The sequence below is a fragment of the Sinocyclocheilus grahami genome, unplaced genomic scaffold (assembly GCF_001515645.1).
Source record: "Sinocyclocheilus grahami isolate Dianchi unplaced genomic scaffold, SAMN03320097.WGS_v1.1 scaffold142.1, whole genome shotgun sequence".
Lineage (NCBI taxonomy): Eukaryota > Metazoa > Chordata > Actinopteri > Cypriniformes > Cyprinidae > Sinocyclocheilus > Sinocyclocheilus grahami.
The window spans coordinates 31339-47136 of NW_015505321.1; the positions used below are offsets into that span (position 1 = coordinate 31339).

The following is a 15798-nucleotide window of genomic DNA, read 5'->3' on the forward strand; positions in this document are numbered from 1 at the left end:
AGCAGATAGGAGCTGTGTAATATGTTGACTATGCATCGTAACTGTTGTTTCAACAATGTGAAAGCTGATATTATGTCACTCACTTCACAAAAACCAAACACAAACTGATAGTGCAGGCGATAATGCATGGTGTAGCCTAATAAAATATAGTAAGGATGACCCCTAAGAAAAAAACCTATGTATGTGATTTTTTTTATTATTTTTTTTATATTTCTACAAAATACATACTTTTCAGTACAGGTAATCAATAACACACAAGCAAGTGTGCCGTTTTCCCGAATAGCAGCATACTTGCAAATGTGACACTGATTTTACACAACAGTTCAGTAATAAACAACAAGTTAATATTTAGAAAAAATGTTGTCCATATTGTTTGTTTTTGCTCTATTTCACCAAAACAAACAGTTCCAATCCACAGCAGAACTTTTGTGTAACACACATTTCATTCCTGTATCAATCATCATTTTTTAACAAATCAATCATTCAGCAATCATTGCTTTATTCCTAAATGAATCAGTCTGAACAAATTGGGTGAATAATTGACTCAATGACTCACCTCCACCTACTGACAGTTTTAGTTTCATATTTAAAGCATCACTTCACAGTTCTATATTCAATCTATTTTATATTTAAAACATAAAATCTCATAAAATGCAATTGTAACTGCAGTGTAAATGCATTCATGGCATCTCTGAGCTGCATTAAACAGTCTGTATAAATACATCAGATGCAGCTCGTGTGCCACTTTTGCAGCGCAAATATGGATTTTATTGATACTGATTTCATTTGGCTGTGTTTTATTATTCAGTTTGCATTTCTTGAGTAGATTTAAGAATTTACATGAGCGTATGCACATCTACTTTACTAAGGTTAGAAAATTCGCCCTTAAAAGGAAAAAATGCCCATGGAAATTAATTTAACCCTCATAATGCATTCAAAATCTGAGAATATATAATCCGAGAATTCCCAGTATTAACCCCATTGGAATGAATGGAATTTAATTAAATTCCTTTGACTTAATAACTCATGATTGCTCAAAAACAGTCCACATTTATAATATTTATTTGTAACAAAACAATATCAAACAACATAACTATTACTCTGAACATTTAAATTATTAAATTAATAAATGAATTCTACATGCATAAACTTTTACTTTCAGATGAAAAAAGTGATTTCATGCAGCAATGGTTCATCCGTAGGCGCACATATTCATGTTCAGCAACAAATATCAGTCCCAAAAGCATGTGAGATATTGGAAAAGGCTAAATATATTTGACAAAAGATTTCCGACACTAATATAACTTCACAGATAATTGAACAAAAAATTAATTATGTGTATTTCGAGGGTCTTAAAACACTTGCAAAGTTTTGTTCCCTTACTGAAAACTATGTTTTTAGACATTTTTTGTATCTCTTCCATGTCAAAACAGGGGAAGGTAAATTTCGCTCTTTAATAGAAAAGTTGATTTCTGTCACTGGTTTGGGATTACTTTTCAGTTTTTATCCTGGCTTCACTGAATCCTGCACAGTGGTGTTACAGAAACGGCCACACTGATGGTGATGGATCTATTTACGGAGCTTAAATTAGGAATGCCGCTGTCCTCGGATCATTTGGAAAAATGCACAGCACAAACCTGTTTGGATCGATTAGTCTGCTGCTTTTAGACGCGGCCTGCAATCGAATCTGGCGTCTGAAGCCGGTTAGCACACTAACATGATTAGCCCTGAAATGCATCGAGTGAAAAAGGCCAAAGGCTTTTATAGAAACCGCCGGGTCAGACCTAAGACACACAAACGGCCTGCGATTTATCTCTAATGAAATCTGTCCGTGCTCGTTGAATCTGGAGCATCGCCTGCTGTGTCTTTATGTGTCTCTGACATGAGACACAAATGTGCAGATAAGAGCAAATAATATTTATTTGAACAAGATAACACTTCTGTCATTTTTTTTTTTCATTTAATTTTATTTAGGTTAAGTGTATTGATCAAGAGCATAATAGTGATAGTAGATTTTATTTGATTGTTTTCCATTTTATTTAGGTTATTTATTTAGGTTAAGTGTGTTGATTAAGAGGATAACAGTAAAAGTAACCAGCTAACCAATCACAACACACACTGGCCCAGCCCAGCTAACCAATCACAACACACACTGGCCCAGCTAACCAATCACAACACACACTGGCCCAGCTAACCAATCACAGCACGCACTGACCCAGCTGACCAATCACAGCACGCACTGGTCCAGCTGACCAATCACAGCACACACTCGCCCAGCTGACCAATCACAGCACACACTCGCCCAGCTGACCAATCACAGCACACACTCGCCCAGCTGACCAATCACAGCACACACTGGCCCAGCTGACCAATCACAGCACGCACTGGTCCAGCTGACCAATCACAGCACACACTGGCCCAGCTGACCAATCACAGCACACACTGGTCCAGCTAACCAATCACAACACGTATTTCAGAAGGCGGGCCTTCATTTGATACAGGAACTATTCGAGCCGTTCGTGCCAGACTGGGGAGAGAGGCGTGCAATAACGTAAAATATGTGAAAAATAATGTGTTTTTCGAGCAACCTAGTATGAGAGCCTGTTCTAGTACACCCCCAAAACAAAATCAAAACTTTGTAAAAGAGCATAATAGGACCCCTTTAATGCGTGGTTTGAGGGTAGCGTCACTCACGCGTCTGCGCAGGCGGTCTCGCTCCTCTCGGATGCCGCTCATGGTGGCTTTGGTGCGGTTGAGATCCTCCTCTTTACTGCACAGCATCGCCGTCAGGCTCTCGTTCTCCTCCCGGAGTCCAGCCAGCTCCTTCTCCCAGCGCACACGCTCCTCACACAGACTGGGGTAGAAGTCCCGGCCCAGAGCGCCCTCAATCTCCTCCGCCGTCTGCAAACACACACAGCTTTCAGCCTCATGCGACATTCCCATGTTTCAAATAAATGCTGTTCTTTTGAACTTTCTATTCATCTGTGAATCCTGAAAAGTAAAATGCATCACGGTTTCCACAAAAATATTGTGCAGCACGACTGTTTTCAACATTGACAATAATCAGAAATGTTTCTCGAGCAGCAAGCAAATCAGCATATGTGACCCTGCAGCACAAAAGCAGTGTTAAGTCGCTGGGGGATATTTGTAGCAATAGCCAACAATACATTGTATGGGTCAAAATTATCCATTTCTCTTTTATGCCAAAAATCATGAGGATATTAAGTAAAGATCATGTTCCATGAAGATATTTAGTAAATTTCCTACTGTAAATATATCAAAACTTAATGTTTGATTAGTAATATGCATTGCTAAGAACTTCATTTGGACAACTTTAAAGATGATTTTCTCAATATTTAGATTTTTTTGCACCCTCAGATTCCAGATTTTCAAATAGTTGTATCTCTGCCAAATATTGTCCTATCCTAACAAACCATACATCAATGGAAAGATTATTTATTCAGCTTTCAGATGATGCACAAATCTCAATAAAAAAAAATGGACACTTGTGCTCCAGGGTCACATATTAGAATGATATCTGAAGAATCATCATGTGACACTGAAGAAGACTGAAGGTTTTATGTAACTTGCAAGAGTAAGTGCATACTTTTAAGGGCAAACTCCTTGTTTAAGTGCTCTGTGGCAAAAAAGGAGGAGACATTTCCACATGAAACTGCACTCAAAACCTTTGCACTTTAGTCAGCTCATTTATATATAAAGCTTTAAAAATGCTCAACAATAATAGTAAAGTTCATAAAGTAAAATAATGCAAGGCGAATAGGGTGAAAAAGTAATTAATCTCACCATACGCTCCCAGTTGAATAAATCACAGTACATTAAGACAATTTTTTTGTATTACACTTTTTCTGACATGCAAATGATGCATTATGTAATTAAATTAGTGCTGTCAAACGATTAATCGCATCCAAAATAAACGTTTTTACATAATATATGCGTGTGTGCTGTGTATATTTATTATGTATATATAAATACACACACATGCATGTATATATAAAAAAGATATATGTTACGTGTATATATTAAATATATTTATATATACATTATATGAATATATACATGTCAATACAAGTAAATATTTTCAAAATATATTCTGTATGTGTGTGTCTTTATACAGTATATACATAATAAACATCCTACAGCCTGTATTGAATTATTGATAGCATGAGCAGAGGGAACAAGTGTGTATAAATATGAAATATGGAGTCATTCAGCTGCACAGTCTCAGACTTTGACTATCAACATGAGATATTGTGAAGTCGAGTCTACTCTGCAGCTCATTTTGGCCAAGAACCGCCCACTTGGACAGGAAGAGACTGACTGATTGACAGCTAAAGAGACCAATCACTGTTTGCTCTGTTTTTGTGCACCATTTAGGGGTGAGTGAATCTAAAATACATGATCATTAAAAAAAAAATTTTAATTAATATTTTTCTTAATAATAGATCAAACAAAGACATTTATAATGTGACAGCATATTTTTATTTCAAATAAATGCTGTTCTTTTGAACTTTCTATTCATCTGTGATTCCTGAAAAATAAAATGCGTCACAGTTTCCACAAAAATATTGAGCAGCACGACATTTTCAACATTGATAATAATCAGAAATGTTTCTCGAGCAGCAAATCAGCATATTAAAATGATTTCTGAAGATCATGTGACACTGAAGACTAGAATAATGATGCTGAAAACTCAGCTGCGCATCACAGAAATAAATTAAATTTTAATGTATATTCACACAGAAAACAGCTATTTAAAAGTGCAATAATTTTTCACATTTTATTTTGTATTTTTGATCAAATAAATGCAGCTTTGGTGAACAGAAGTTTTTTTTCTTTAAAAAAAAAAACCTTTTAAAAAACAAGAAATGAGTGGGAATATTTTAAGACATTTTGTGATCTGAATTCCCAGATTATTCCACACATGAATAACTTTAATGCATCGCTCTTCACCAAAGAACTAGTCACAACATTAGACAAAAGTTTTCCAGATTTTCAAATCACAAGGTCTCTTCCGGTCCATGCTGACAGGGTTTTACCAAATCAAGCTGCAGAAGTGTCAAAGTGGATAGTTACGTACTCCTTAGTTACCGTTGCTATGTCCGTGCCTCTCTCATATTACACATCATTTTCTCACGCAGTGTTTTCATCGCGGAGCAAAGAGGAAACTGACAACACACTGACAGACTGGTATGAAACAAGGTCTCAGCTTTCAAATGCTGTAATTTTTAGAGAAATTCAAACAATAAATAGTGTTTTGTGGCTCTTTAATGTGTCGTGAGAGATCACTGAATTGCCTCAGTTGGAAGTCGTGGGAAGTCGTGGCCTAATGGTTAGAGAGTCGGACTCATAACCCAAAGGTTGTGGGTTCGAGTCTCGTACCGGCAGGGATTGTAGGTGGGGGGAGTGAATGTACAGCGCTCTCTCCCACCTTCAATACCACGACTGAGGTGCCCTTGAGCAAGGCACCGAACCCCCAACTGCTCCCCGGGCGCCGCAGCATAAATGGCTGCCCACTGCTCCGGGTGTGTGTTCACGGTTTGTGTGTGTTCACTGCTGTGTGTGTTCACTTTGGATGGGTAAATGCAGAGCACTAATTCCGAGTATGGGTCACCATACTTGGCCACATGTCACATGTCATAAAGCAGCATGTGAATTGATCGTCTTTTCATATTTACTGATAGCATGAAATAAACATGAATGAACATCAAAGTGTATTTTATTTCAAGTTTGAGTCCACCGAAGTAAATCAACTCTCCGGCAGATGGCGGATTTTTTGGCGTTATGATTGGTCAGATCGCCTGTCAATCAAGCTCTTTGCGAACGGAGCCAGCCAGTCAGACTGCAGTTTGTGGTACTGTGCACTATATAGTGTCTGTGGGCTCCTGTACTGCATCTGTCAGGTGTTTTACCTTGATGGCCAGATCGCAGTGTTCGCTGGCGGAGGTCAGCTGCTCGATGTGTCTGTCCACCTCCGCCACGGACAGGCTACATGTGCTCTTCTTGCGGCCGCAGAGGACGCTCTCCAGCCCCGTCAAAACCCGCTGCAGCTCCGAGTTCAGGTCACTGCAGTTATCTGGAAAAACACACGCATCTCAGTCAACCTGCAGGCCATTACTGGGAATTTCTCCAGCATGAAACTGCACTCGCATTCTATTCTAGCCGAGCCATTTATTTACAAAGCACAAACAATTCTAAGAATAATAGGAGAGCTAATAAAATCAAATTAAAGAACGCAATATGAAAACATTTAATAAACAGTTTTTAAAAAAATTGATAAGATTTTAAAAAAAAATAGCATATAAAAGTATAGTAAAGAAAAAACACAAATACAAATACTATAATGTCTCAACTTCGTTTCTCCTTCACAGCAATGAGATCAAAGTAGGGAGCAAACAGAGACTTCTGCTGAAATCTGAAATTTGACAAGTGTCTCTTCTAAAGCTTCAGACGAGATCTCAGCAATGTCTCAAATTGCCCTTAGATTTGCCAAAGTCTGCATCAGAAGTCAGAGATCTCAATATGAGCTCAATTTACAGAAATCACTTCAATAATTGACATTAACCATACCTGAGAACTCCATGAAGTCTCCTGCCTAACCTGTAATAATATTATCCAAAGCTGCTCATCCAGCGTCCAGCAGGAAAATGAAATGAAAAAACCGGAGTAAATCAGAGCTCAATACGATCGCTGACATGAGCAGATTATTGATCCAGAGCTGTATTAATATTCACAACTGCAGGCAATGTGCCGTCATACATTAACCATGAAACATAAAAACACTTGTGGGAGAAACACTGGATGAGCTTCACACTGAGCCTCCAGAATTGATTCAACACTTTAAAGGCACGATTCTGAAGTTTAGTTTTGTATGAAGTCAATGATACAGTCTGCACTTTGTTAAAAATAAAACAAATAAAATAATTTTTACTAGTGGGTGCAGGACACTATAGTTCATTTATGTAAGTGAGGATAGCAAAATAAAGTAAACTGTGACATATTATACCCAAAAAGTCTGGTTGAGCTAAATTGGTTTTATCTAATTATGTTCTTAAATTTAACAGCTGACAACAGAATCCATTACATACCTTTCTATCAAAGTTATCTGACATTATCAAGATGAGTTTGTTCTGACACAGTTTAACTCTTGAGTTCTTCTCATATTTTATTACCATTTTCTAAACTATAGCGAATAAACTGTGATAATGTGAGAAATGTTGAAGGTGTCTGAATAAACTTGGGTTTGACTGTATATACAGTATATACATAAATATATATTATACATATATTTATATATATCTGAATATATATATAACAGGGTTATTTTCTAACTAAAGCTAAAAGCATAAAAACATTCACTGCTTGAAATAATTTAAAAAAAAAAAAAAACTGAAATAAATTATTTTATTTCAGATAGTTGCCAAAGCAACATTTCTCATTTTCATTTAGTTTAATACTGAAATAACTAAAACTAAATTAACTAAAACGTTTATATATAACAGGGTTATTTTCTAACTAAAGCTAAAAGCATAAAAACATTCACTGCTTGAAATAATTAAAAAAAAAAAAAAAAACTGAAATAAATTATTTTATTTCAGATAGTTGCCAAAGCAACATTTCTCATTTTCATTTAGTTTAATACTGAAATAACTAAAACTAAATTAACTAAAACGTTAAACTTCACAAAAACGACATAGCTGAATAAAAATAAAATAATAAAAATAATAAAAATTACAAAAGAACCCAAAACAAAATGACTAAAACTTTACCTAAAATTAAACGGAAACAAAATATAAATAATAAAATCTAATTTACAATATTCACTAAAACTGTAATAGTTCATCAATTATACTAAAAGTCTGAATATAAAATTGTAATTTAAAATTTACTCCGTTATTTCCACTTTTGTAATGCAAAGCTGTTTTAATCATGGCAAAAACAAAAACTGTAGAATCTGAATGTCATTTCCTTTCACAGACGGGAGTGATGCATGCTGGGAATGCTCCTACAATACACTCGTGATGAAAAACGCCATTAGACTGAAGGGACAATGACAGCACCCCGAACGCTGAGGCCTTTAAACGCTTTTGTGTGAAGCGTATCGGCTCGATCGAGTGGAAAAACAAAAGAAAGCAGAGCGAAGACGACGATTACGCTCAGCAAAACGAGTCTGTCTGCCATTATAAACCAAGACCGAAGCACTACGGGAAACACGAACTGCACGCATGCACAGAGCTGATTTTTCTCTCTCTCAGCAAAAGCCTTTATTTGCTCTCTAATGACCTTCACTGCTGTCTGGAAGAACCACTGGAGATCTCACTGCTGTCTGTGAGTGAAAACACAAATGAGGCCAATATTTCCAGTGAATATTTTATGCAGTTTAAGGTTCAAAAAACACATTATTTTCCACATACTGTACATTATTGTTTCTCCTCTATGCCCCGCCTTTCTGAAACACTTCGATTTTTACAACGCTTCATTTTGTAGCTTATTACGACAATATTTTCATGACATTATTTTACATCTATATTTATTATTTTACATTTTCATCATGTAAATATATATATATATTATTGCAATGACATTATAATATGTTATTTTTATTTTACATTTGCATTATTATAACATTTGTAAGAGTTTTATTTTATATTTACATTCATTATTTTGAATTTGCATTGTCATTTTTAAATGGCATTTTGCAATTAATTGTATTATTTTCATATTACATGTATTATTTTACACTTGCATTATAACAATTAAGCACATTTATATTGCATAATGTTCATTACTGTAATGTCGATATCTTTTTTGCATTATAGTAATGAACATTTTGCAGTTCAAATGTGATTTCATAATGTCATAATAAATAAATAAAAAATGCAATATTTCCAAAAAAGGCATCACATTGAAAAATTAAAATATACTTTCATTCTTTTGATGTTGCAATGTAATACGGACATGTTCTTGACAGGCTGAGATTCCGTTCATCATAAATCATGTTTCCTATTTCCGGCAGGTTTCCTGTCTGTCAGTCTGCATTTCTGAGACTGGATTTGGAAATATAATAATCCATCAGGCTTTTGACTGCTGCTCTTACCCATGTCTGCAGTGACCAGCGTGGACTGGTTCTCAGGCAGTGAGATGGACGCCTGGTCGGGGTCCTGATCGACGCTCCGGTCGTCCTCGTTAACTTCCTGCTGGCTGTGACTGAGATCGGAGCGAAGCTCGGAAAGCTCATCCTCCTCCCTGAGAAACACACACACGTTATGATGAATGAGAAGAATCGGCGCAGAAAGTGAGATGTTCTGTTGATCCTGATTTTTTGAGAGTGTGAGCACCAATCTATGGAAGCGTGATTCCTCCAAAGATTAAAAAAAAATTATGTTTTTTCTCTTTTCCCAGACTTGAAAAGTTAAGATGCTCACTCTCTGGTTCACTCAAATCCTTTTATAAGACTTGGGATCCCTTTTTGGACTATATTAAAGGCCTACCTTGTGCACCTGTAACTGGCAACATGTAATGTTTGTCATCTGTAAGAAGGAATTTTTTTTTTTGGTTACTTACTTATATATTGGTTAATTATATCTATTTTATTTTATTTGTTATTGTTTCTTTCTTTATTTCATTTACTGTTTTCCTGTCCATCTGAGTTAATATGAATGGGGGGGATTGTGGAGGGGATTAATAATGGACAATGTCTTAATTATCATTATTTCAATCTGCATTGTCACACAAAATACCAATAAAAAGATTTGAAGTAATAATGTTTTTTACATTTTTTTCTTACATAATTCGGAGTTTACATCTCAAAAATCTGTCTTTTGTGTCATAATTCTGACTTTATTCTCGGAATTCTGACTTGTTCTCGGAATTCTGACTTTGGTCTCGGAATTCTGACTTTGGTCTCGGAATTCTGACTTTGGTCTCGGAATTCTGACTTTGGTCTCGGAATTCTGACTTTGTTCTCGGAATTCTGACTTGTTCTCAGAATTCTGAGATTATTCTCAGGCTACGTTTACACTAGTGCGTTTTCGTTTTAAAACGCATAACTTTTTGCTACGGTTACGCCTGTCATTTACACTACCCCGGTGTTCTCGGCCCTCGAAAACGGAGACTTTTGAAAATGCTGTTTTAGTTTGAAAACTTCGGGGTTGCGCTTCAGTGTAAACGGAGCAAAACGGAGACTTTTGAAAACGATGGCATGGCTGCCCACATTCGCTCTGCGTATCCGTGATGACCGTGTAAACAATAACATCATGCTCATTGCTGTACCCATAGATACGCATTGGTAGATTCCCCATTCGACCGCTCAAAGCACGTAGAAGCGTCCGCCATCTAAATAATAGAGCATCTACCTATACATATCTATGGTTGCACCTGCATGAATGGTCATGTGACATGCGCTTTCGGTTGTGTAGTGTGGATGGAGATCGTTTCTGAAACGCAGTGAAACCGCCAGTGTAGATGAGGATCGTTTTCATTTTAAAATGCCGTTTTAAAACAAAAACGCACTAGTTTAAACGTAGCCTCAGAGTTCTGACTTTTTTCTCGGAATTCAGATTTTTCCCCCTCTAGAATTCTGTTCATCTCTCGCAATTCTCACTTTTTTCTCAGAAACGGCATGTTTTTTTTTTTATAACTTGCGATTCAGACTTTTTTTTTTCCCCTCAGAAGTGTGAATCTCGCAATTCTCAGCTTATATCTCACAATTCTGAGATTATATATTGCAGTTCTGAGTTTATATCTTCTTATTTCTCAGAATTGCAAGAAAAAAGTCCCAATTGTGAGATAAAATTCGCAAGTATAAATTCCATTCATACATCATGCAATTCTGTTTTTGTTTTTTTTACCACGGAAAAAAGCTAAAACAAAGGTAATACCAATTAGAAGATCTTAGCAAATAAATAAATTGCATTTAGTCATGTTTCTATTTGCGATAATAAAAAGCTACCCCCTAAATACTGCATACAACAGCTATTTTATCAAATGATCAAACTACAGAGTTATGATTCGGGGACGAATTTGAAAGTCAACAGAGGCCTGGAGTCATTCGGCATATTCTAATTTCCCTAACGAGGATGCAAAGCCCCACCTGCTGCATACATATGAGGCGTTTCTAATTAAACACTGGAGTGGATCTCATTCACATGCAGCTGGACACACGGTTACCAGTTCACCGCATCTCCCTTCACAACTCACTATTCATGAGCTGGGCAACGAATCAAGCTATTGTCATGCAGTTCGTTTAGTAAGATGAACGCGATATCTTCAGAATAAACGATGAAAGGAGACACTCATCTCCTGCTGGGTTTCCAGGCCAAATGACAAAACGAGACACGCTTGAGTAACATTTACCCGGACGGAGATTTAAAGGAGCATTAAAGCAGCTGATATCTGTCATTGAGCAGAGTTACAAAGCTATAAATCACAGTAAGAGGCTTTAGAGGGAAGCTTTTCTGTGCGCAGTGAATACAGAAGCTCCGCTCCGAACCCTCGTCAGCTGCTTACACACACAACACTTCAGCCAGCATTTACATTTGTGCATTTATCCAAAGCCACTTACAAAAGAGAAGCAAAGCAATTTGAGAGCCAACAATATTTGTAATACAATCCATTTGGAAAAGTATATGTTGCATAAAGAAAATTAAGCCACTAAATTTTATGTTTGCATTATTATGGCATTATATTCATGACATTATTTTACATTTAATTGTATTATTTTACATTTGAATTATTATGATATTATTTTCATGACAGTACTACTTTACATTTATATTTATTATTTTACATTTTCATTACTGACATTATTTGTAAGACTAATTTTATATTCACATTGTTTTACATTTGCATTATTATGACATTTTCAAGACCTTATTTTGCCATTATTTTAACAACTATTATTTTACATTTGCAATACTATGACACTATTTTCAATACATTGCTATTTTACATTTACTATTTTGCATTTACATTATTTTGTTATTATTTTTAATGATTATTGTTTTACATTTAATATTTTGCATTATGGCATTATTTCCAAACCATTATAATTTTACATTTATATTTATTTTATTATTATATATTTGCATTATTGTCATTATTTTCATGACATAATTTGACATCTATATGTATTATTTTACATTAGCATTATGATGACATTACTTTCAAGACATTATTATTTTGCATTTATATTTATTATGTCATTATTTTTTATGACAAATAAACACATTTTCTTGCCTAATTCTCAGTAATGTAATCAAACACTGTCAACTGTAAACGGTTCATAAATCAGGGCACTATTTCTTGTAATGCCTTTAGTTAGACCTGTTTTTAATTAAAAAACCAGCTGTATTACGGTTCACTGTAAAAACTGACCGTGAATTTAACTGTAAAAGACTGTAAAAATGCTACAGTAAAAACCTGTTCAATAGTTAATGGTAAGTTCCCCTACTATATACGGTGAAAAACTTGGACATTACATGTAATCTTACGGTAGTACACCGTTTTTGGAAGTGAAAAAGATAATATAATTTACAGTGAATAACCGTAAATTGACATTCCCAGAATGCCCTGCATTACATTTCAAATTTGATGATTTTTAGTTAAATTAACTATGTTTCTTCTTAGTTTTTTCTTATCAGTTGTGTACATTAGGGTTGTATGTCACATATAATGTTGTTCAATTAATGCTTGCATTAATTGCATTATTTCAGTTTCATGTGTGTCACCGTGAAGGTGTTTAGTGTTTGTGTGAATGACGCTGTGCACCTTCTATATATGTTAATATTTAAAAGCTGCTTGTGATGGGCTTTGGTTCATCGTGTGACTTTCTCATCACCTGCTTTTGGTGCAGTGTTTACAAAGGTACAAAACAGATTTCAGTACTTCAGTGGGTTGGTATATTAGCATTATATCAGTTAGCGAAATTACGGTATTTAACTGTAAATTTTAAGTTAAAACCGTAAAACCTAAAATGCTGCTACCGTATTTTTTACAGTAAAATGTTGCCAACCACAGTTGCCGGTTTTTTACGGAATTTATTTTTTACAGCAAATCTATTGAGGATCAATAAAAATAATGAGATTACTATCAAACTCAGATGCATTACAGTAATTACAATTATGTGTATAAATGAGCTTAAATGTCATTAAAAACATAATAGTCTTAAAAATGGGCTTAATTATTATTATGCAATTTATAATTCTGTATTTCTTTGTATTTGAGCTGAAGTTTTCTGCCTATGGGAAGCAGCCCACAAGCTTTAGGAGCAAAAGTAGAGATGATCGGCGTATCTCCGGTCAGATGCTGAAGGGTAAAACTCTCCCAGGAGTCTCTGCAGACGAGACCACCGCCGGCGCTGAAGACCAGACCGACCTCAGACAGCTGCGCTCGCGCACACACACACACACACACACACTCTTACTGTACGTGTGCATGTTTATGTTCCTGCACTGTAAGCTGCTTTAGATAAAGCATCTGCTAAAAGCATGAATGTAAATGTGTGGTCCAAACACAACTGTTCTCTAAGCGTGTCACAGTGTTGGTTGTGGTGCCCTGGACTGGCCACTTGAGGGCGCTCTGTCTGTTCTATGTTGTATGTGTTAGACTCTTGAGTGTGTGTGTGTCTCTGTGAGTGTTTGAGTTTGAGTGTGTGTGGGTGTGTGTGTGCATGCATGTGGTGTGTGTCTCTGTGGGGGTTTGAGTGTGTGTGTGCATGTGGGGGGTGTCTCTGTGAGGGTTTGAGTTTGAGTGTGTGTGCATGCATGCATGTGGTGTATGTGTGTCTCTGTGAGTGTTTGAGTTTGAGTGTGTGTGCATGCATGCATGTGGTGTATGTGTGTCTCTGTGAGTGTTTGAGTTTGAGTGTGTGTGCATGCATGCATGTGGTGTATGTGTGTCTCTGTGAGTGTTTGAGTTTGAGTGTGTGTGCATGCATGCATGTGGTGTATGTGTGTCTCTGTGAGTGTTTGAGTTTGAGTGTGTGTGCATGCATGTGGTGTGTGTCTCTGTGAGGGTTTGAGTTTGAGTGTGTGTGCATGCATGCATGTGGTGTATGTGTGTCTCTGTGAGTGTTTGAGTTTGTGTGTGTGTGTGTGCATGCATGGGGTGTGTGTCTCTGTGGGGGTTTGAGTGTGTGTGTGTGTGTGTATGTGTGTGCATGTGGTGTGTGTCTCTGTGAGGGTTTGAGTTCAAGTGTGTGTGTGCATGCATGTGGTGTGTGTGAGTGTGTCTCTGTGAGTGTTTGAGTTTGAGTGTGCGTGTGTGTGTGAGAGACCTGATGGTGGCTCCCTGCAGCAGGTCTATCTTCTTGTTGAGTTCTGCGATAATGCTGTGCAGCTCTGTGATTCGCTCCTCGTAGCGCAGCGTCGTTCTCTCCTGAACCTCACAGCGCTCAACTCAATACTATTGAACTGACACAGAATTAAACTGCTCATCGAGACTAAACACACGTTTAAAGTGATTGATCCAGAATAAATGAATCTGCGCTGCTCCGAACGCAAGGGGAATTAGATCCCGTTTTCTGGCCGAGCGAGCGTTACGCACCCTTCCTGCAGTGATCTGAGAGGAATGGCATGTTCTCCTGGCTGGAGTTACAGAGTCTGTGTGAGTCTCACACACACACACACACACGTGTGTCACACACAAACACACACACACACACACACACACGCACGCACGCACGCACACAGAGACACACACACTCATGTCTGGTTTGCTATCCTTATCCATAGGCCTAATGGTTTTTCTACTGTACATACTGTATATCGTATCACCCTACACCTAAACCTACCCCTTACAGGGAACTTTCTGCATTTTTAGATTTTCAAAAAACTTCATTCTGTATGATTTATAATCTTGTTTACCCGTGGGGACCTCAATTTAGGTCCCCACAGTGACACGAGTACCCATGAGTCTGTGTGTATTCAGGTTTAAGTCCCCACCGGGATGGACACACACACACACGCACACACGCACACACACACGCACACACACACGCACACACGCACACACACACACACACACACACACACACACACACACACACACACACAATAATACATAATTTTTTCTTAAATTATTTAAAATAGCAAAAACCCTCTTGATCTCTCTCTTTATATATAAACACACACACACACACACACACACACACACACAATAATACATAATTTTTTCTTAAATTATTTAAAATAGCAAAAACCCTCTTGATCTCTCTCTTTATATATAAAACAATTACATAATACATTTTTCTAATTGTTTAATCAAAACAAAAATAAAAACTATAGTAAAAATGATATAAATGTTTATATATAAAATATACAGACACACATATATAAAAATTTTATATTTATGTAATAATATATATATTGTAGTATATCATAATTTTTTTTCTCATATAGTTCTTATCTAATTAAAACAGGATGTTTTATTTATTTGTGTGTATTTTGATGTTTATTAGAGTATCATGTCATTAGGTTAGAAACATACACATATACTGAGTTGAGTCTCTTGTGTTTTATTATATGACGTGTCTACATCGAGTCTTTCATGAGCCTCCATTTCAGTGAAGATGCTGCGTATGCAGATGTTACACAGCAAAGCAGCTTTTGGATCAGAACTGGCCGAGAGAGCGTTGAGCGCCCTTCCTGCAGTGATCTGAGAGGAATGGCATGTTCTCCTGGCTGGAGTTACAGAGTCTGTGTGAGTCTCACACACACACACACACACACACACACACACACACACACACACACACACACATATATATTTCAAAAAATATAA

General features: G+C 36.6%; 1 protein-coding gene across 1 annotated transcript in view; it reads right to left on the bottom strand.

Moving 5' to 3' along the window:
- Positions 1–15798, bottom strand: part of LOC107591491 (colorectal mutant cancer protein-like) — a 42588-nt gene that overhangs the window by 26345 nt on the left and 445 nt on the right. The window contains exons 2-5 of the mRNA XM_016280648.1: positions 14294–14400; positions 9116–9264; positions 5931–6094; positions 2659–2901 (exon numbers count right to left, since the gene is read on the bottom strand). Coding sequence (XP_016136134.1) covers positions 2659–2901; positions 5931–6094; positions 9116–9264; positions 14294–14400 — 663 coding nt within the window. The remainder of the gene's footprint in view (positions 1–2658; positions 2902–5930; positions 6095–9115; positions 9265–14293; positions 14401–15798) is intronic.